The 22,719-nt window shown below is 46.7% G+C and overlaps 2 protein-coding genes across 4 annotated transcripts; both read left to right on the top strand.

The window, feature by feature from the left end:
- The first annotated feature begins 57 nt into the window (after nt 1-57).
- LOC135368252 (uncharacterized) lies at nt 58-4,902 on the top strand. Its single transcript, XM_064601407.1, has 4 exons — nt 58-185; nt 3,635-3,660; nt 4,340-4,405; nt 4,539-4,902. Exons 1-4 carry the CDS (start codon nt 143-145, stop codon nt 4,755-4,757), a joined length of 354 nt encoding a protein of 117 aa, XP_064457477.1. The 5' UTR covers nt 58-142; the 3' UTR covers nt 4,758-4,902.
- A 7,256-nt stretch (nt 4,903-12,158) lies between these two features.
- LOC135368253 (CREB-regulated transcription coactivator 1-like) lies at nt 12,159-22,597 on the top strand. 3 transcript variants are annotated; one of them, XM_064601411.1, is made up of 4 exons: nt 12,159-12,328; nt 21,143-21,168; nt 21,998-22,063; nt 22,232-22,597. In XM_064601411.1, the coding sequence occupies exons 1-4, from the start codon at nt 12,187-12,189 to the stop codon at nt 22,439-22,441; spliced, it is 444 nt and encodes a 147-aa protein (XP_064457481.1). In that variant the 5' UTR covers nt 12,159-12,186; the 3' UTR covers nt 22,442-22,597. The 3 variants fall into 3 exon arrangements, with proteins under 3 accessions (XP_064457481.1, XP_064457478.1, XP_064457479.1); XM_064601408.1 differs by lacking the exons at nt 21,143-21,168; nt 21,998-22,063; nt 22,232-22,597 and adding exons at nt 15,709-15,734; nt 16,446-16,511; nt 16,609-16,975 and having other exon boundaries at nt 12,206-12,328; XM_064601409.1 differs by lacking the exon at nt 12,159-12,328 and adding an exon at nt 17,965-18,081.
- The last annotated feature ends 122 nt before the right edge of the window (nt 22,598-22,719 follow it).

Genomic DNA, 22,719 nt, shown 5'->3' with positions numbered 1-22,719 from the left:
GGAAACAAGAAAGAATAGATCACGAATAATTCTTTGAATGAATGCCAGAAGCCGGCTCACACATATATATACTTTCCGCTCAAGCTTTCTCAAGCGACAGTCAGTCAAACGGCAGCGTCTTTCTCGTGATCTATACGGCAATATGGCAACCAAGAACATTCTCTGTGTCTTGCTCTTAGTGGCAGGTAAGCTCAATGTTTACTGATGTTGTGTCTTCTTCCATTCTCGCTTTCTTTGTTTTAGTGACGTCGTAGAACGTGAAGAAAAACAATGTGCAAGTTTCCGGCGATGCAGAATCAAAAATAACAAAGACGGTTAAGAGCATCAGCTGTTTACTATATACATTATTATACAACCTGAAGAAGTGCAGCCTACTGCACGATAGCCTTGTTTTTAATGTATATAGTAAACAGCTGATGCTCTTAACCGTCTTTGTTATTTTAGTGACGTCTTAGTGCCGCGAAGCAACTGTCGCTATGAGCGGCGTTGACAGATGGAAAGAGTGGGGGACAAGGGGGTTAGTGTGCGTCCAGGGCCAGCTTCACGGGGGCGGTGCCGACTTTTGTCCGGAAGCTCCAGGGAAAACCTCACACAACACAACCGATTCCGTGATTCGGACCGGCGTCACGTCCCTGTCTCAGTGTGGAAGCCGATCGTCCTAACCGCCACCCGAGCTGGTCTTGCTTTCTCAGTGCGTCAATACTTCTTCATGCAAATGATTGTTACGGGTCAACAAAGCATGTTATTAAGTTTTTTTTTTCTGATATATTTATTTTTTCTTTTTTTGCACGGAACTGTTTCTATGAATCCTTTCGCGTGATTCCCAACACGCGAATTTAGCTTTCTCTCGAAAATGTCTATTTGCATGTCTAGCATTGCGTTCGACATTAAGCACTGAACATGCGCACCGTTCGGGCTCTATAAGGACACCGCAAGCTTTACTTCGTCCTTATCTAGTCCTTCGTTCTACCATCATCATTGTACTCGAAGTCCTCTCGAAAGTCCTCTCCGAGAACAGATGTAACGGCTTGTAAACGCGTAATTTAAACAACTTTGCTAAGAAGAGAGCTCACACGCATTCCAAGTTAAATGCAAAAAGTCATTCAGAGTGCGACATGTTCACATGGCCTTGTCATATACAGTGTGGGTGCCATAGCTAGACGGTTGGTCTAAACCGAAGTCGGGGTCGGCGGTTCTTCTTCTTTCTCCCAGCTCTCCTCTGCAGCGAACGACTTTTCTCTAAACCAATCAGCGTGTTGTACTGTAATGACGTCAAAGCGACGGGGGCGGTTAGCTGCCGGCATTGCCAGCTTTGTGCACGGACGAAATGTTTAAAATCGTATTCTGCGACATACAGGGTGTTTCAGTTAAATCTCCGCGCTAAATACGCAGGGAAACATCCCACATCATCATCATCCATTCATCTATGTTGTTGTTGTTGTCCGCGCTAAATAATTCGCGAACAGTTGCAGCAATCCAAAAACTTTCTTTTTTACAGGTATCTCCCCGATACCAACTACAACTTACCGTGTGAGTGAGTGGGATGCGCTCATTATTTAAATAAAAATTCAAATGAGTTTTTTGAAAAACATGATTTCTAAAGAAGTGTCCTGTCGGCACTAAATTGCGTACGACCTTGGGACCTTCAGTGGACACCCTTTAGAAAAAAAATTGCCACCGAAACGGGTCATTTGTTGTAGGAATTTATTGGTTTCGGTTTACATATTTTTGTAGCGGCTGGTCGCAGCTAAGCGCAGGAGGACCTAAGCGATTGGAGTAATTCATTGGTGGATAACTGAATGGATGCGCGTCGTTTTGTGTTTCACCGCGACCAGCCCCGACAAAAGTGTGTAAACCGAAACTAATTAATTACTGCAACACATGACCCGCTTCAGTGGCAGAATTTTCTCTAAAAAGTGTCCACTGAAGGTCCCAGAAGGCGTACCCTTTTTAATGCCAACGGCGCCCTGCTTTAGAAATGATGTTTTTACACGAAACTAATTTGAATTTTTATTTAAATAATGAGCGCGTCCCACTCATTCATACGGTACGGAGCTTCTAGGTGGCACCGGACCGAAAAGTTGTCAAAACGAAAGTTCTTGAATTGCTGCTCCCGTTCGCAAATTATTTCGCCCGGGTAATTAATTGAGACTCACTGTACATACACATGTCGAATGAATCACTTAGCATTGTGCATTGGCAGGATAACCGCGCAATTTAAAGGAGCATGTAAGTCCCTTGGAGCGTACAGCGTATATTTTTTATCTGCGTATATTTCCTATGTTTCCTTTTTTGAAACTGTGCCATGGGAACGCACTACTTTGAGGAACCGTCGCTCAAAATATTTCCTTCGAGAAGTGCGAGCTTCCTGTGAAATGTACCTTACGAAAGGGCGCGTCGCGTCGGTGAACCTCACCAAGCGACTCCTCGCGTGTATTGACGTCAGGTGGCACATCACTCTCTACTGGCTACTCAATACCATATGCTCGCGCGAGCGACCAGTCGAGATGCGGGACGGGCGGCGCGAAATTCAACAGAAAAAAAAAAAAAAAAAAAGGAAAAGAATAGGGCGAGCGCTTGGGTATCGGAGCACACATAACATTGCACACTGGCGGCCGACGGGGGCTGGGGGATCGTCTACCAATGGATTGAAAGAGAAAGAGAGAGAGAGAGAGAGAGAGAGGGCGGTCTGCACGCGGAAATGCCGGCAAGTTGCCGCAGAGAGAGAAATAAACCAGCTCCGGTGGCGCAGCGGTAACGCGTGCGCTTGGAGACTGGGAGGTCCGCGGTTCGAATCCGCGTGCCGGCTGTGCCGTCTGGGGTTTTTCCTGGGTTTCCCTCAGATGTGTAATAGGCGTATGCCGGCACAGTTCCCCTGAAGTCGGCCCATGGACGCAGCTATCCTCCCCCTGAGCGGATTCCGCTCGGTCTTCCACTTCACCCTTTCCTCTCCTCCTCTCCACCACCTTTCCCTTCTCGAGAAACATGCCGCCTAATCAGGCAGGCAGACCTCTCGGGTTCCTCCCAACGACACTCCTCCTCCTCCTCCTCCTCCAGAGAGAAATAAGGCGAAAAAGAAAAACGAGAGAGCTGGAGTTCTCTGGCGCTCCACGATTTTGTGCCACACTTGTGGTGTTTTGTGTCCCAGGGCTTGTAATTTTAAATTTTCTAGTTGTAACTTTCTAGTCTTCCCGACATATTAGCTTTCGAGACCTTTCGCGCTCGTTTAAGGAAAAGGGCAGTGAATGTTGCGAGTTGTGTGCTTCTTTAAAATAGTAGTCTCTATCTCACTATTCCACTCCCAAATACCGTTGAGGTCAATAACAGTGGAACACCCCAAAGGCCTTTCAAATGGCCGGTCCTGCGAAAAATATCGATCCCCACGACGCGCTTGTAGGGTGAATAATTAATCTCAGTGGTTTACGCCACCTCGCCGATTGACAGCTTCAACTGAGCTAGCGTGGTTTCAGTTGAAGTCAACTTCCGTTCAAGCGCTAAATTGACGCTTCTGTGTAGGCACCTTCACACTGTATAGGTGGAGTTAGATGTCTTTGGCGGCAGATGTAAGCGCCCGTGTAACAGAAGCATTACGCGAAGCTGTTTGCTGACTGAAAGTTTTCGTTTTCCATTTCAGTAATGTGCATCTCCCTTGCTCAAAGAGTGAGTACTTCAGTTCACGTCTCTATGTTTACGCCAGAAGACTGTGAAGTGCAGAAATTTCTCCTCTCGAAATGAAATCCGTCTTTACTTTGACACCGGCATAAAGCAACGGGAATTACACTTCGCGTTTTCGTGATTTACAATCAATAAAAAAAAAGAAATAACGTTTCCCCTCTCCTTCTCGTTCTCATGACGTGTCACGATGCGGAGCGGACTCTCATTGGTCCCCTTATACGATTTATTCAATCATCGCGTGAGATTATTTGAGAAAACCAACCCGAGGCGTCCCTTCCCTGTCGTCCTTCCTGAAAAGTAGATTAGAGGGAAAGCGCAAATCGCGGTTTCTCTTGCTCGTAAATCACGGATAGCATAACAGATGAATATCCCATTCCTTTTGTATTGCTGTCAATCCTAGGTTTTGTATTGCCGCACTTCATGGTCACGACTTACTTGTTGTCGTCAATGTAACGACATCTTTCATCCCAAAAGGAGAAATTTTTACGCTTTAGTTCAAACGCTTTAGTACCTCTGTAGTACTTTTGTAGTAGCCTTTGTATGTGTTGATTTTTGTTTTGACAGCCCTTCTCATTCGTTTTCTTTTAAAACAATGACGCCTCGTTTTGCGGTAGCTAGGCGCTGAAATAGCATGAAAATAAAGCTCTTGTTGTCCATTCTTTAGCTGCCACCACTACCTCCGCCTCCGAAAATCGACATCAAGATCCCGCCACCTCCACCACCCCCGAGGGTAAGAGAGAATTGTGCATGTTGAGCATGTTCTAAGAGAATGTCGTTGATCACTGTATTAATCACTGTTTCCTCAACATTGGACGAGATAATGTTTCTAAAGAGTGTTTCTAAAGAAACTGTTTCCTCAACAGACTCACATTGACATTCAAGGCGGCGGGTCTCCCCGAGGCCCTGTAAAGATCGACGGCACAATCACACATGACATCTATCGCCCAAAAAACGGACCTTCGATCCATATATGGGGCCAAGGATCGCACAACTCTCAGTCAGTCCCACAAAACCAGGGTAGCATCGGCGTCGGGGTCAGGATCCCTTTTGGCAGACGACACAGGCGCAATGGCACTTCCTAGGTCATTCCGACGGCGAAGTAGCACACCGGAAAAAGCAGAGCCCATCCTCCATCGTGCACACTCCATCCAGCAGGTGGGCGCCTGGCCTACCATTAAGAAAGCACAATCTCTGTCACTTGCGAAATTAAAATTGCTTTCCTCTTTATGGTTTTTTTTCTGTCTCGTTATTAACATGTGCAGCGTAAGGAGATTTGTGTATAGTGCCCTGCAACTTGGAAATTGGCGGATGGAGCTACAGGCCGACTGCCCAGAAATGGTACTATGAAAACACACACACACACAAATAGAGATACGATGATGAGATGGGGCTGATGCCGGCCAGCAGGCTGGGCGCTGCCCCAGTGCCACTTGTACGTGATGAGAGATGATGATGGATATGATAAGGGGTCCGGTAATCAAAGCAGGGTGGAGAGGCCTGTTGATGACAAGAAGTCCCAAAGGTGACGCAGGCCTTTGCGTGTATGAGCTGGACTGGACCATAGGCCCAGCACCTTGCCTATGGTAAAGGGGCGATGATCGATCGCATGCAGTTCGTGCTGCAAGATCGCACGCTCCGGCTGGTAGTCCGGGGAGTCCATAAGTAGGTGGTGCAGGTCTGCACGCACACTGCATGCTGCACAAAGGTCCGAGGGCGCACGGCAAAGACGCTGCCTCATAACTGGTGTAAATGCAACATTCAGCAGCATGCGGTGAAGCAGGGATGCGTAGTGTCGCGGAAGGCGATGAGGAAGCGACAGTGAAAGAGAAGGATCCACTGCGTGGAGCAGAGAGTAGGGTGTAATGTCATGCAGCCACTGTGATCTTGTCTTGTCTGCAGAGAGAGCACGGACGATGGCCTGACGATCACCTTTGGGCAAGATGATCGAGTGGGCTGAAGCTATATGATGACTCCGCAGGGCCGCCCGGTCGGCCTCTTCATTGCCGGGTACGCCGACATGACCAGGTACCCACTGTAATACTATGCAGTGGCCCAGGTCTAGCAGCTCCTTGTAAGTTTCAAGCACGTCAGCAACAATGGACACGAGATGACCTCGAATGCCCATTGTTGCGAGGCATTGGATAGCTGCTTTCTAGTCTGTGTAGAAGACCCATGGCCGAGCTGAACACTGCAGGATCTTGCGCATGGCAAAGAGCAAAGCATGTAGCTCAGCACATGTTGACGACGTCAGATGCGAGAGACGGAAGATACCAGTTATGTTTTCGGACGGAATAATATAGGCGCATCCAGAGCTGGATTTTGTGGACGAGCCATCTGTAAAAACAGGAGTAAAGCCTGCATACAGCTCGCTCATCATATCCAGTGTGAGCGCCTTGGCCACACCTGCAGCGACATCATCCTTTCTCTGCAGCCCGGGAACGGATAGTGAAGCAGATGGCAGAGGGAGGGTCCAAGGTGGAGTTGAACGCGCCTGGGGTTCAACTTGAAAACGTGGCAGGTGAGGCTTTAGCTGTTGAATGCAGGGCCTGAACTTGTTATTCCTGCGACGGGAAAGCTTCAGCAGTAAAGGGTGCTGCCGGTGATGAGCCAACAAATGGAGATAGTGACGGCTCGTCTCATTAAAGCGCTGGATAGCAAGCGAAGTCTCTCTCGCTTCTGCCATGACTAAACAAGTATCCGTTGTTCTTAACACGCCCAGGCACACACGAAGGCTACGTGCCAAAAAGACACTGAAGCTTGGACTCGGAGGATGGCGAAATCCCGTGTAATACTGGAAGGCTGTATAGGAGCGGACCACGCACCAAGGCTCGATGAATGGCCAAACGAGATCGCGCACCGCAGCCCCACCTAAGGCCAGCAATGTGTCGCATTAGGGCGATCCCTTTGGAGAGCTTCGCCTCTAGGCCCGCTATGTGTCTGTGAAAAGAGAAAGCTTCTTATGCTCAATAAAAGAAACCTTACATGGATATTAAATTGGGGCGATAACGCGGCAAGAAGGGCAGCAAAACAACACAGCGCAATCGCACAGGAAAACAGAGGGGTGCACTGTCATGTATCGGTTCACAGACAATAGCCTGCCAGGCGACCCTACACATTCTGGGCAAGTCCAGGCGCGCGTTGCTGGCCATTCCCGGTCCTCGTAACGCCGTGCGCGCTCGTGCAATGAGCGGCATTACGATTCTGCGATCTTCAGGCGATGCCAGCAACGCGCCCCTGGTAACTCGTCGTCGCGAACGTCGACATAGACGTGACCACTGACCGCTTCCGTCGTCGGAGTAAACAATGCGATTGCTCTTCCTCTGTAAGGTTCGGTGGTATATTTATCCAAAATTCTTGCAGTAGGTTTCCAAATCTGACCTCGTACCGCTGGTCACTCCCAGTGATGCAAGACCAGAGCCGGTGCTATGACTCATTCAGCCGCCGTGCTGCTCTCAGACTTGGGAGGAATAAGGTATCTCATGACGCGTATAATTTACTCTAGCAAAATACGTTCATTTAGTATGTACAGACGAGCTGTGTGGTACCATGTCGGGAGGTAAGAGAAGCACAAGTGTGGGTTTAAAAATAAGAAACACCAAACCGATTCAGCGTAAAGGCCTCTCATTAGTTGATAAGGATTACCCCTGAGCACTAGACAGTAATTACGGTGGTAATAGGATACTTGTGCCCGAAGTCTTAGCCAGTATCGGATTTGTGTTGACCCGTTGTCCGCAACTCGCCCGTGCGGGGCCGACGGTGAAGGTTCCTCGACAGGTTCGTCGCTTTCGTGCCTTAGATAAAATGGCTTCAGGTCCGAGACGTGTATTGGTCCTGTCTCCGCTCAGTCAGCACAGCTACGTAGCCTGTATAGGTGATTCTTGATCCGCAGGCAGATACCACGAAGGGGCCTTCCCATCTGGGAGCAAGGGGAGCTGCGAAACCTGGTGCTGCGTCGCTGAGCGGATGTGTCCGTTTGAGGACGAGGTCACCCACGCTGAACGACAGCTTCCTCCGGCCGCGGTTGTACTGCTGCGCCTGGGCGAGTCGGGTTACATCGAGGTTCTCCCGAGCTGTCCTGTCAATGAGAAAGGCGTAAGTCCTCATCCAAGTAAAGCTGAAGTGATTAAAAACCTTCCTCCACCAAATGATATTTCGGGTGTACGTAGAGTACTTGGCATGGTCACGACAAGAGCAGGTTTTTGGCAAACCTTGCGGAAAAGACTCGTTAGGAGCACTATTACGTAGAAACGCTAAATGAACCTGAGGTTCAGAAGAAGAAGCGGCGTTCAACGAAATCAAGAACCTAATTTTGTCGGCCCAGTGTACTGCGAGCTACAACCCAGCCTTTGCGACTACTATTGTCGGATTCTTCTTCTCACGACCTGGAAGCTGTTCTGCAGCAAGTACAGCCAAACAGGGAAAAACGTCCAGTGGCCTTCGCTTCACGGTCGCTGACACCAACTGAAGAGCGTTATGCTCAAATTGAAAAGGAGGCACTGGCCCTTACGTGGGCAGCAGAAAGATTTCAAGAGTATCTTTGTGGAATGGCAGTGACCTTTGAACCGGACCATCAATAATTGGTAACGCTGCTGGGAAAATCTCCACTGGACGTCTTGCCACTGCACATTCAGAGGTTTCGAATGAGACTGATGCTTTTTTTGGCTTGATATCGTGTACGTGACCGGCAAAGAACTGGTCACTCCCGACGAGTTGTCCAGGGCGTCACTTTGGAACTGTACCATGCAGCCTTACTGTGGCAGAAGTAGAGGCGTTCGTTGTTGCCTCAGTCCGGGGGTTTTCTTCGGATGTTCAACCGAACAAGATCAAGGAAGCTCAACACTTTGATGATGTGTGCAAGTTACTTAGACTGTACTGTGATACGGTTTGGCCGTCAACGCATTCTCTTCCATTGGCAGTAGCACCATTCTGGCAAGAGCGCGGCTTAATTTCGTTCTGCGAAGGACTATTTTTAAATGGGACTTGCTTAATAGACCTCTACCGAAGAACGTAATCGTGACGTGATCTTGACGTTGGAAGACAGAGTGAAACCGAAACAGCGTGGACGGAGAACGCCTCCGTCTCACAAAGTCATATTCCTTCACGAAGGTCACGGGTGACTTCTTTGTATTAGTGGTGCACACAAATGAGGTCACGTTTTTAGTCGTTTTCGTGCCTTCATTCGCGTTCCTAGTCCACCGTGGAAAGAAAAGAAGGCTTCATCCCAAGAGTTGCATGTTTGAAAGTCAATCGTATGAAAGTGCAGAATGTGACTTGTTATTACGACTTAGTTCGCGCTAGCTTTGTATAGAGACACCACGTGCACTCCGAGAGAAACTTGTGCCCTTCATCCAGAAGATGGAAGAGCCCGGTAGCCATCTTTAGAAAGGGTTACCAGAAAAGATAGGGCTACCGGTAGAATGGAGCAGAACAAGGCCATACAACTAATAATATGTACAGAATTACACACAAATCTTACAATATCGGAAGCCACATTTAAACGTGGCTTTCTTGTGACCTATTGATAGTTTTATGTAGTATTTCCACTCTAGCAAGTTGGCGGCGCCGTTGTACCATCTGACGTCCTTTGTTTATAAACAGGGATATGTCTATTGTGCTTAAAAACCTGAGAGCGGACGTACTTCGCGTTCTTCGCGACAGACACCAGGGCAATGTGCGAACACGAGCCAAGGCTCGCGGGGGGTGGGGGGGTGGGGGTCGAGGTAGCTTGCCGTTGTTGGCCGCACTCAAGTGGGCATCGTCACGACTACAGCAAAAAAAAAAAGAAAAAAAAGGAAAGTGGGAGAAGGGAGGCTCGCGAATCCGTACGGTGGCCCAGGACTGACTAATCACCTATCTGCGTTGATAAAGAAGTGCCAGACATGCGCAAAATTGCGTTCACAAAGTTCGGAGCCTTTGATACCTACGGAAACATCCGAATACCAATGGAAAAGGTTGGAGCAGATCTTTTTGTCCTAAACGGAAGAACCTATCTCACTTCCCGGAAATTATGCACCTACAGGAAACTACCTAGCTGCATTTGTTATTCAAGGCATGAAAAGTGTTTTCGCCCGACACAGAATACCAGAGGTATTAATCACTGAGAATGGACCTCAGTTCGCCAACAATACGTTTGTTACTTTGTCCTGGGAATATGGTTTCACTCGCACAACGTCAAGTCCACGATATCCGCAGGCAAATGGGGAGGCCGAACGAATGATTCAAACAATTAAGCGGCTTCTGCAAAAAGCTGAGGACCCATATCTCTCGCTCCTATCTTACAGAGATACGCCTGGACCAGTTGCAAGAAGTCCCGCAGAAATTCGAGTGGGTAGAAGGCTCCGAACGAGGGTTCCTGTGTTCCCAAGACTGCTGCAACCGGGGAAGCAAAACTTCACTAAGCTTCACACACACAAAAAAAAAGTAGAAATAATAATAATAATCACCAAGAATAGCGTGTCAACTACAACAAGAGACATGCAGTAAAAGAACTCCCTCCGTTGAAACCGGGAGAAAAAGTGAAGTTGACACGAACGGCAAAAGGAACGGGATTCACCTCGATTCACCCACCGTGATTTCTGAGCAAAAAAATAAAAAAATAAATAAAAAAGAACACGCAATTTATACTTTTCCTCTATATATACAAAAAATACACACACACACACACGCAATTTATACTTTTCCTCGCCCCCTCCTTTTCGATAAGCGCGACAATGCCGAAAGGAATCTGATTCGTCACCCCTGATACGATTTGTCCGATCATCGCGGGAGATCATTTGGGGAGCCCAATCCTAAGCCTCTGACGCATAGTCGGCGCTTCTCTCGAAGGAGAGGGAGAAGGAAAGCGCAGATTGCGGTTTCTTGCGCTCTCAAATCACGAACGACGCAACCCAAGGAGTCCCGTTCCTTTTGTGTTCGTGTCAATGTAACGGCATCGGCCACAGCTTGGGACCGGCTGTGCACTCTGAGAACAGAGCTTCACCACATAACACGTTCAAGTTACACAGAATGATACCGTTGGCGTCTCCGAATTGTACAAAACCGCTGGGCGTATATAGACCTTTTCGTGACAGCTAACACTACTGCATAAGAGTGCGTTCACACGGGGCAACTTTTTCCAGCAACTCGAAGCAACGTCAGTAGTAAAGATACGTTGAGAAACTACGGCCGGTCCACTCAGCAACCTGGACCCCTGGGCCCTGCCCTGAGCCCTGCGCGTATTTTTCCCTGCGCGGCGCGTGTGCGGAGGGTTGTCCGCGCACTTATCGGCGGGGGGAGGGCTGCGTGCGCGCCTACCCTCTCACAGTTTTCAGCCTGGGCCGACTTTTTTCGACATTTTTGCGCCTTGGCCGATTGTTTTCACGTATTTTTTTCATGTGCGCGGCAGGCGGCGCTCGGGTGGAGGCTCTTACCAGTGGGCGGAGCGTGGCAGGAGGGCTGCGTGCGCGTTTACCCTGTCACATTTTTCAAACTGGGTCGACTTCTTTCGTCATTGTGCGTGAACAAATGAATGGCATAATGTTTGCTGATGCTTTCGCCGGTGCCAACCCCTCCAAGTAGTATATAGACAGCCTTCCGAGTGCTGTTGACATACTGCACCAAAGGATAGTTATCGCAGTTGCGTACGTAAGGAATAGGGTGGTGGTCCTGCCCAATGCGCGAAGCTCTCTTTATGTGCGCAGTACCACCAACACTATCCCTTGCGTACACAAAGGCCTATGGTGCACTAACTCACTAAATTCACCAGGGAAGGGACGAAAACAGAATTTCTGGAATTCGAATCCAAGGAATGTTCTGCGAGTCCACGAGTCTTACGAATCTCGAGCTACAGAAAAGTGTTTTGAAGCAGAATTTCATATATTTGTTCAATGAGCGACAAATTCAATAATACTTCACTTTCAAGAGAAAACAATAACATGTTGTTCATCGGCTACGGGAAGTACCCAGACTCTCGTGTATGAATTCTTTCCATAAGACTAAGAAAGAATCAAAAGTGAAACTGTGTTACTTTTAAACTTAATGTCGGAGCTTCGTGCTGTGGTTTTAGCCGGATCAGGCCAATCAGGCTTTCCGCGGCGTCCGGAGGCGCCAATTTAAAACAGAAACAAACAAAACGTGTTTGGTGGATACGAAAGATTCGATTCGCCGTTTTAGGCACTGGGATTCGGATACCCGAATCTCAAATCCCTGCTCAGGATTCGAGGATTCAAGGATTCGGTTGGCCTATCCCTAAAATTCACTATTAACTCATACATACGTTCAACTGGATATTCTGCCGTGCTAGCTACACAGTAACACGTCGGTTCCGCATATGTGCCCTTCCCATTCTGGGAATAAGATTACTTTATCCTGCTGCACGTGGGGCCACTTCAGCACCTATCTGAGTGAGACTCATGTGCTCGAGAGAAAATGGTATTATCTATACGGTAAAAACCCAGACAGTACTGTCCTGTTACACACCTCCGCGACACGCGTTTCGAAACAAGAAAGAATAGATCACGAACAATTCTTTGAATGAATGCCAGGAGCCGGCTGATATATACTCTCCGGTCAAGCTTTCTCAAGCGACAGTCAGTCAAACGGCAGCGGCTCTCTCGTGATCTATACGGCAACATGACAACCAAGAACATTCTTTGTGTCTTGCTCTTAGTGGCAGGTAAGCTCAATGTTTGCTGATGTTGTGTCTGTTTCTCTTCTCGCTTTCTTTGTTTCAATGCCGTCTTAGTGCCCCGATGAAACTGTCGCTATGTTCGATGTTGACAGATGGGAAGAGTGACAGAGAAATAAGGGGGTTAATGTGCGTCCAGAGCCAGCTTCTGTATTAAGTGTACTGGGGTAGCCAGTTTGACTTCGTCGAAACTTACATCCCCATTTTTTTTCTTTATTCACATCACATCACATCAGAGCCAGCTTCACGCGGGCGGTGCCGACTTTTGTTCGGAAGCTCCAGGGGAAAACATAACACAACTGATGCCGTGACTCGAACCCGCGTAACATTCCCTGTTTCAGTGTGGAAGCCGATCGTCCTAACCGCCAGCCGAGCTGGTCTTGCTTTCTCAGTGCGTCCAAACTTCTTCACGCAAATGATAATAACAACAGCATTGGGTCAACAATGCGTGTTTTTAAGATTCTTTTTCTAATGTATTTCTCTGTTTTATTTTTCTTTTTTTTTCGCCCGGAACTGTTTCTATGAATCCTTTCGCGTGATTCCCAACACGCGAATTTAGCTTTCTCTCGAAAATGTCTATTTGCATGTCAAGTATTACGTTCGACATTAAGCACTGAACATGGGCGCCGTTCGGGCTCTATAAGGACACCGCAAGCTTTACTTCGTCCTTATCTAGTCCTTCGTTCTAGCATCATCATTGTACTCGAAAGTCCTCTCCGAAAAACATATATAACAGCTTGTAGACGCGCAATTTAAACAACTTTGCTAAGAACAGTGCGCACATGCATTCCAAGTTAAATGCAAAAAGTCATTCAGAGTGCAACATGTTCACATGGCATTGTCATATACAGTGTGGGTGCCATAGCTAGACGGTTGGTCTAAACTATGGTAACCATATCTTCTTCTTCTTCTTCTTCATCCTCGGGGAAATGGCCGTTATCCACTAAGGGCGATTGGCCAGTACCAGATGAGGATCATAGGCGTGGATTTTCCTGAACCATATCTAAACCGAAGTCGGAGTCGGCGGCTCTTCTTCTTTCTCCCAGCTCTCTTTTATAGCGGACGACATTTCTCTAAACCAATCAGCGTGTTGTACTGTAATGACGTCAATGCGATCGGGGCGGTTAGTTGCCGGCATTGCCAACTTTGCGCACGGATGCAATGTTTAAAATCGTACTCTGTGACATACAGGGTGTTTCAGTTAAATCCCCGCGCTAAAGAATTCGCGAACAGTTGCACCAATCTAACAATTTTCTTTTTCTTACAAGTATCTGTCCGATACCACATACAAGATTCGTACCGTGTGAATGAGTTGGAGGCGCTAATTATTTAAATAAAAATTTAAATGAGTTTTGTGAAAAAACATAATTTCTGGAGCAGGGCTCCGTCGGCACTCTTCAGTGGACACTATTTAGAGAAAAAACTGCCATCGAAGCGAATCATTTGTTGCGGGGATTAATTGATTTCGGTTTACATATTGTTGTGCGCAAGTGCAAAAGAACATAATTAATTGGTGTAATTAGTTGCTGTAAAAACGTAAATAACTGGTGGATAAGAAAATGGGAGAGCATCGTTTTGCGTTTCATCGCGATCAGCCGCGTCAAACGTATGTAAACCGAAACCAATTAATTACTGCAACAAATGACCCGCTTCCGTGGCAGATTTTTCTCGAAACTGTGTCCACAAAGTGTCCCAAAAGGGGTAGTACCCTTTTTAATCTCAACGGCACCCTGCTTTAGAAATGACGTTTTTTTTTTAAGGAACTCATTTGATTTTTTATTTAACGCTTCCCACTCATCCACGCAATACGGAGATTGTATGTGGTATCGGGCAGGCACTTGTAAAAACAGGAAATTCTTGGATCGGTGCACCCGTCCGCGAATTATTTAGCCTGGGGATTTAACTGAGAGACCCTGCGTATGCACCTGAAGAATACGCTTAGCATTGTGCATTGCAGGATAACTGCGCACTTTAAAGGAGCATGGAAGACCTTTAGAACGCACATTTCTTTTATTTTTTTAACTACATAATATTTTGAGTGACGGTTCCTTAATATAGTGAATAAGAAGATACGAAAGTACAAAAATAGGCCAAATAAATCTCAAGTTGCCGGTGGTGAGTAAATCAAAGAGTAATGTTAAACGGTAGGAGCAACTTATTTATTTACACATGGTAAACAAGACTTTTGTGCACGAGACTGCACCTCCTCCTGAAGAAGTGCACTAACCTCAAGAAGTGCAGCCTCGTGCACGATAGCCTTGTTAGTCTTGTTTACCATGTGTAAATAAATAAGTTGCTCCTACCGTTTAATATCACTCTTTGATATAGTGAATATAGTGAATTCCTAGCCACATGAACATATACTACATTCAAGAATCGTCACTCAAAACATTTCCTTCGGCAAGTGCGGGTTTCCTGAGAAAATTACGTTACAAAAGAGCGCGCCGCGGCGGCGACCTCGCCGACCGTCTCCTCGCCCATGATGACGTCAGGTGGCACAACCGTTTTCATTGGCTAATGAGAATCACCAGATCGCGCGAGCGACCATTCAAGATGAGGGACGGTCGGCGCGAAATTCAACTGAAAAAGAAAAAGAAAGAAAGAATAGGCCAGGCGCCTCGGAATTGGAGCGCACATAACGTTGCAGAGTGGCGGCCGACGGAGGGGGGTATCGTCTACCAATGGAATGAAAAAAAAAGAAAAACGAGAGAGAAGGAGAGAGAGAGAGGGGGGGCGGTCTGCACGCCGGGATGGCACGCAAGTTGCCAGAGAGAGATGAAAAAAGGCGACAAAGACACACGAGAGAGCTGGATCTCTTCTACGCTCCAGGATTACGCGCCACACTTGTGTCTTTCTTTTTCAATTAATTACTACTACTACTACTTGTGGTTTTTGCGTTCCCGGGCTTGTAATTTCCTATTTGCAACTTTCTAGTTATCCCGAAATATTTGCTGTCGAGTCCTTCCGTGCTCCTTTAAAAAAAAGGGTAGATAATGAACCGGGTTGTGTGCGTCTTTAAAATTGTAGTCTTTATTTCACTATTCAACTCCCCAATAGTAGTCGCAGACCCCAAAAGGCTTTTCAAATGGCCGGCTCTGCAAAAGGCATCGATCCCCACGATGCGCTTGTAGGGCGAATAATAATTAATCTCAGTGATTGCTGCCACCTCGCCAATTAACAGCTTCAACTGAGATAGCGTGGCTTCAGTTGAAGTCAACTGCCGTTCAAGCGCTGACTTGACGCTGTCGGGTAGCACCTTCCCACTGTAGGTGGTGTTAGATGTCACTGGCGGTAGATGTAGGCACCCGCCCAACAGAAGTATTACGCGAAGCTGTTTTCTCACTGAAAATTTTCGTTTTCCATTTCAGTAATGTGCATCTCCCTTGCGCAAAGAGTGAGTACTTCAGTTCACCTCTCTATATGTTTACGCCAGGAGACTGTAAAGTGCAGAAATTTTTCCTCCCGAAATGAAAGCCGCCTTTACTTTGACACCGGCATAAAGGAACGGGAATTACACTTCACGTTATTCGTGATTTACAATCAATAGAAGAAGAAGAAAAAAAAAAAACCTAATTGACGTTTTCCCGCTCCTTCTCGTTCTAATGACGTGTCACGATGCGGAGCGGGCTCTCATTGGTCCCCTCATACGATTTGTTCAATCATCGCGTGAGATTATTTGAGGAGACCAACCCGAGAGGTCCCTTCCCTGTCGTCCTTCCTGAAAAGTAGATTAGAAGGAAAGTGCAAATCGCGGTTTCTCTTGCTCGTAAATCACGGATAGCATAACAGATGAATATCCCATTCCTTTTGTATTACTGTCAATCCTATGTTTTGTTTTGCCGCACTTCATGGTCACGACTTATTTGTCGTCAATGTAACGACATCTTTCATCCCAAAAGCGTAAAAATTTCTCCTCTAAAAAAGTACCTCTGTAGTACTTTTTACTAGCCGTTGCAGTGGTTGATTTTCATTTTGAGAGCGCTTCTCATTCGCTTTTATTTCTATTTCTCTATCTCTCTCTTTTTTTACAAAATGACGTTTCGTTTCGCGGTAGCTAGCCGCTGAAATAACATAGAAATAAGGCTTTTGGTTGTCCATTCTTTAGCTGCCACCACCACCTCCGCCTCCCAAAATCGACATCAGGATCCCGCCACCTCCACCACCCCCGAGGGTAAGAGAGAATTGTGCATGTTGAGCGTGTTGTAAGAGAGAATAGTTCCTAAACATTGGACGAGACACGATTTCTAAAGAAACTGTTTCCTCAACAGACTCATATCAACATTCACGGCGGCGGGTCTCCCCATGGCCCTGTAAAGATCGACGGCACAATCACTCATGATATCTACAATCCAAAAAACGGACCTTCGATCAATATATGGGGCCAAGGATCGCACAACTCTCAGTCAGACCCACGCAACCATGGTACCATCGGCGTCGGGATCAGGTTCCCTTTTGGCGGACGACGTAGGCGCAGTGCCACTTCCTAGGTCATTCCGACGGCCGACGTATCTCACTGGAAAAAAGCAGAGCCCATCCTCCATCATACACACTCCATCCAGCAGGTGGACGCCTGGCCTACCATTAAGGAAGCACAATCTCATTCACTTGCGAAAATTAAAGTTGCTTTCCTCTTTATGGTTATTTTATTTCCTGTCTCGTTAACATGTGCATTGCATAATTGCGCTACCGCAAATTTGTAACGGAAGTACTTCTTTCGTTACCAATTTAAAAAAAAGTAGCGCGGTCTCTACTCCGCTACCGAAAAAAGTAACGGATACGGCGCCGATTCTAGTAACGGCGCTACGTATACAACACTGCTTAAAGCTCACTAATAAGGAGACCTTATTTCGTCGTACGCTATCGTCTTTGCGTACGTAAGGGACATGGGTGGTGGTCCTGCGCAATGTGCGAAGCCCGCCTTATGTTTCGTGCGTGCGCAGAACCAGCAACACTATCCATTGCGTACACAAAGGCGATAGCGTTTGACGCTACTCACATGCGTTCAACTGATATTCTGCCTGCCAGCTAGACAGTGTGTCTAGCTGGCAGGCTGTGTAAGTGTGGGATGGCTCGGCCAAATCTCGTTGTTTAGCTCGACAGTGACACATGGGAGCAAACCCACTTTCCCTGTATGTACCTTTCCCATCCTTATTTCAACGTTTGTTGGTCTATCCTTTACTTCCCAGTTTTTTCTTTTTTCTTTATTTTATTTTTCTTTCTTCATCTCCATTCTTCTTCTTTCCTTTCTTCTTTTCCCCCCCATTTTTATTTATTTCATTCTTCTTCCTTCATGTGCATTAATTTTGTTTTTGTTGCGGAATAGCAAGCCGACGTCCCGTTTTGCTGACCTTGCCCCCCTCCCCCCGTTTTTTGCTCTTTCGTCTAATAAATATATCCCCCTTCCCCATCCTGGGATGGAGCAAAAAGATTACTTTATCCTCCTGCACGTGGGGCCCCTTCAGCACCTATCTGAGTCAGACACATATGTGGCGCAAGGGAAAATAGTATTATCTACGGTAAAAACCCGGACTGTACTGTCCTGTTACGCCTCCGCGACACGCGAACAAGAAAGAATATATCACAAAGAATTCTTTGAATGAATGCCAAGCTCACACTGATATATACTTTCCGCTCAAGCTTTCTCAAGCGACAGTCAGTCAAACGGCAGCGTCTCTCTCGTGATCTAGTATACTGCAACATGGCAACCAAGAACATTCTTTGTGTCTTGCTCTTAGTGGCAGGTAAGCTCAATGTTTGCTGATGTTGTGGCTTCTTCCATTCTCGCTTTCTTTGTTTTAATGCCGTCTTAGTGCCGCGAAGCGACTGTCGCTGTATCCGGCGTTGACAGATGGGAAGGGTGGGGGACAAGGGGGTAATGTGCGTCCAGGGCCAGCTTCACGGGGGCGATGCCGCCATCAAGAGAACCTGACGCTCAAGGGAAAACATCACACAACATAGCCGATGCCGTGATCCGAATCACATCCTAGTCTCAGCGTGGAAGCCGATCGTCCTAACCGTATACGCCGCACGGGCTGGTCTTGCTTTCTCAGGGCGTCTATACTTCACGCAAATGATTGTTATGGGTCGGCGATGCATGTTCTTAGAATGTTTTTATTTTTGTTCCGATGTTTTTTTTTTTCGCGCGGAACTGTTTCTGCAAGTTTTTTCGCGTGATTCCCAACACCCGAATTTAGCTTACCGCGAAAATATCCGTTTGCCATGTCAAGTATTACGTTCGACATCCTTCATTCTACCATCATCATTGTCCTGGGAAATCCTCTTTGAGAACAGATGTAACAGCTTCTAAACGCGTAATTTAAACAACTTTGCTAAGAACAGTGTTCACACACATTCCAAGTTAAATGCACAAAGTTATTCAGAGGGCGACATGTTCACATAGCTTCGTCGTACAGTGTGGGTGTCGCAACCAAACCGTGGGTCTGAACCGAACTCGGATTCGACGATTCTTCTTCTTCTTCCTGCTCTGGTCGTGGTGGCGGTGGTGGTGTAACTGCTTGCCGTACACTGTTAAAACAGAACTTCACCACATAGCACGCTCCTAACCAACCGTCATACTGAATGATATCATTCTGTGTCATGATTTGTTCAAAACGGAGGGGAGGCGCCTATCTGGGACAAGATAACCTGTCCCAGATAAGCGCCTCCCGCCTGTTTTGAACAAATCATGACACAGGATGATATCATTCAGTATGATGGTTGGTTAGGAGCGCGCTATGTGGTGAAGTTCTGTTTTAACAGTGTATAGTCTGCCTCGAAGCTCTTTTCTGCAGCAGACGACGTTTCTCTAAACCAATCAGCGCGCTTTACAGTAATGACGTCAAAGCGATCGGAGCGGTTAGTTGCTGACATTGACACCGTTGTGCACGGAGGCAATGTTTAAAATCGGGTTCTGCGATATACAGGGCGTCTCAGTTAAGTCAGTGGGCTAAATAATTCGCGAACGGGTGCACCAATCCAAGAGCTTTCTTTTTTTACACGTATCTGTCCGATACCGCCTACAAGCTCCGTATATACAGTGTGAATGAGTGGGAGGCGCTCATTATTTGAATAAATATTCAAATGAGTTTTCATAACATTCAAAACATAATTTCTAAAGCAAGGCTCCGTCGGCACTAAGATGGGTACTACCCGTTTTGGGACCTTCAGTGGACACCTTATAGAGAAAAATTTGCCACTGAAGCGGGTCATTTGTCGCAGTAATTAATTGGTTTCGGTTTACATATTTTTGTAGCGGCTGGTCGCGGCTAAGCGCAAAAGGATGTACTTAATCGGTGTAATTCGTGGGTGTAAAAACGTAATTCATTGATGGATAAGAGTATGGAAGAGCGTAGTTTTACGTTTCACCGCGACTAGCCGCGACAAAAGTAAATAAACCGAGACAAATTAATTACTCCAACAAATGACCCGCTTCAGTGGCCGATTTTTCTCGAAAAGGTGTCCACTGAAGGTCTCAAAAGGGGTAGTACCCTTTTTAATGCCAACGGCGCCGTGCTTTACAAGGTACGTTTTTTCACGAAACTCATTTCAATTTTTATTTAAGTAATGAGCGCCTCCCACTCATTCACACGGTACGGAGCTTGTAGGTGTTATCGGACAGACACTTGTCAAAAAGAAAGTTCTTGGATTGGTGCACCCGTTCGCGGATTATTTAGCCCGAGGATTTAACTGAGACACCCTGTATATGCACCTGCCGAATGAATCACTTAGCGTTGTGCACTGCAGGATAACCGCGCAATTTAAAGGAACATGGACGACACTTTGAACGTACATTTCTGGTTTATTTTTTATTTTTTTTTACTGTGTCAAATGAACATACTGCCTTCAGAAACCGTCACTCAAGATATTTCCTTCGGGAAGTGCGAGTTTCCCGAGAAAAATACCTTACAAGAGAGCGCGCCTCGGCGGCGACCTCGCCAAGCGACTCCTCGCGTGTGATGACGTCAGGTGGCACAGCACATTTCATTGGCTACTGAGAATCATCTTCTCGCGAGAGCGACCAGTCGTGATGCGGGACTGGCGGCGCGAAATTCAACTGAAAAAAAAAGGAAGAAAGAAAAAATAGGGCGGGCGCCTCGGTATTGGAGACGCACATGACGTTGCAGACTGTCGGCCGAGTAGGGGTGGGTATCGTCTACCAATGGAATGAAGAGTGAGAGAGAAAGAGAGAGAGAGAAGGCTTTCTGCACGTCGGGAAGGCCGCCAAGATGCAACAGAAATAGAAAAAAGACGAAAAAGAAAAACGAAAGAGCTAGAGCTCTTTTGCGCTCCAGGATGACGCGCCACACTTGCGGTTTTTGTGTCCCAGGGCTTGTAATTTTCTAGTTGTAAATTTCTAGTTATCGCGATATATTTGCTTTCGAGTCCTTCCGCGCTCCTTTAAAAAAAGGGTAGTGAATGAAGTGCGTTGTGTGCTTCTTTAAAATGCCAGTCTCTACCTCACTATTACACCCCCAAATACCGTTGAAGTCAATAGCAGTCGGACACCCCAAAGGCCTTTCAAATGGCCGGCCCTGCAAAAGGCATCGATCCCAACAACGCGGTTGTAGGGTAAATAGTTAATCTCAGTAGTTACCGCCACCTCGACAATTGACATCTTCAACTGAGATAGTGTGGTTTCAGTTGAAGTCAACTGCCGTTCAAGCGCTGACTTTTACGCTGTCGTGTAGCGCCTTCCAAATGTAGGTGGTGTTAGATGTCATTGGCGGCAGATGTAAGCACTCGTCTAACAGAAGTATTACGCGAAGCTGTTTTCTGACTGAAAATTTTCGTTTGTCATTTCAGTAATGTGCATCTCCCTTGCTCAAAGAGTGAGTAATTCAGTTCACGTCTCTATGTTTACGCCAGGAGACTGTAAAGTGCAGAAATTTCTCCTCGCGAAGTGAAAGCCGTCGTTACTTTGACACTGACATAAAAGGAACGGGAATTACACTTCGCGTTATTCATGATTTACAACCGATGGAAAAAAAAAAAAAACCTAATTGACGTTTTTTCTCTCCTTCTCGTTCTCATGAAGTGTCGCGATGCGGAGCGGGCTCTCATTGGTACCCTCATACTATTTCTCCAATCATCGCGGGAGAATATTTGAGAGACCTATCCGAGGCGGTCCTTCACTGTCACCCTTCTTGTAAAGGAGATTAGAGAGAAAGCGCAAATCGCGGCTTCTCTTGCTCATAAATCACGGATAGCACAACAGATGAATATCCTATTCCTTTTGTGTTGCTGCGAATGCTATGTTTCGTACTGCCACATTTCATAGTCACGATTTATTTGTTGTCGTCAATGTAACGACATCTTTCATCCCAAAAGGAGAAATTTTTACGCTTTAGTCCAAACGCTTTAGTACCTCTGTAGTACCACGGTCCCTAAACAACTTTAATAATGGGTGCTTTATTTAGCGCGTAGAGGACTTTCTATACAGTTAGTCGCAGACAGTTACATGACCGCTATAGTATTTGACGCGATCCGTCGATTGTAAATTACACGAATATTGCGCCAGTTAACATCCCTGGGAGCCAAATCAGCTCGAAAGCCCCAGTTGCTTCGAATTTGTTTGCTTTTTACACAATGACGCCTCGTTTTGCGGTACCTAGGCACTGAAACAGCATGAAAATAAAGCTCTTGTTGTCCATTCTTTAGCTGCCACCACTACGTCCACCTCCGAAAATCGACATCAGGATCCCGCCCCCTCGACCACCTCCGAGGGTAAGAGTGAATTGTGGCGCACATTACCAAGTGCTTCCCTAAGCGAATGGATGTAAATGGCGGTGTGGTTGAGCATGTTGTAAGAGAATGTCGTTCAATACTGTATTAATCACTGTTTCCTCAACATTGGACGAGAGAATGTTTCTAAAGAAACTGTTTCCTCAACAGACTCACATTGACATTCAAGGTGGCGGGTCTCCCAGAGGCCCTGCAAGGATCGACGGCACAATTACACATGACATCTACCGCCCAAACAGAGGACCTTCAATCAATGTGTGGGGCCAAGGATCGCACAACTCTCAGTCAGTCCCACGAAACCAGGGTACCATCGGTGTCGGGGTCAGGATCCCTTTTGGCAGACGACGTAGACGGCAATAGCACCTTCTAGGTGGTTCCGACGGCAAACATAGCACACCGGGAAAAGCAGGACCCATCCTCCATCGTGCACACTCCATTCAACAGGTGGACACCTGGCCTACCATTAAGAAAGCACAATCTCTGTCACTTGCGAAATTAAAGTTGCTTTTCTCTTTATGGTTATTTTTTTTTCTGTCTCGTTAACATGTGCAGCATAAGGAGATTGGTGTATATAGTGCCCTGCAAACTGGAAATTGGCGGACGGAGCTAAAGGCCGGCTCCCAAAAAATGATGCTGTG

This window comes from Ornithodoros turicata, chromosome 9 (assembly GCF_037126465.1).
Source record: "Ornithodoros turicata isolate Travis chromosome 9, ASM3712646v1, whole genome shotgun sequence".
Taxonomy (NCBI): domain Eukaryota; kingdom Metazoa; phylum Arthropoda; class Arachnida; order Ixodida; family Argasidae; genus Ornithodoros; species Ornithodoros turicata.
Note: the sequence above shows the minus strand (reverse complement) of the source record. Positions and strands in the feature narration are given on the sequence as shown.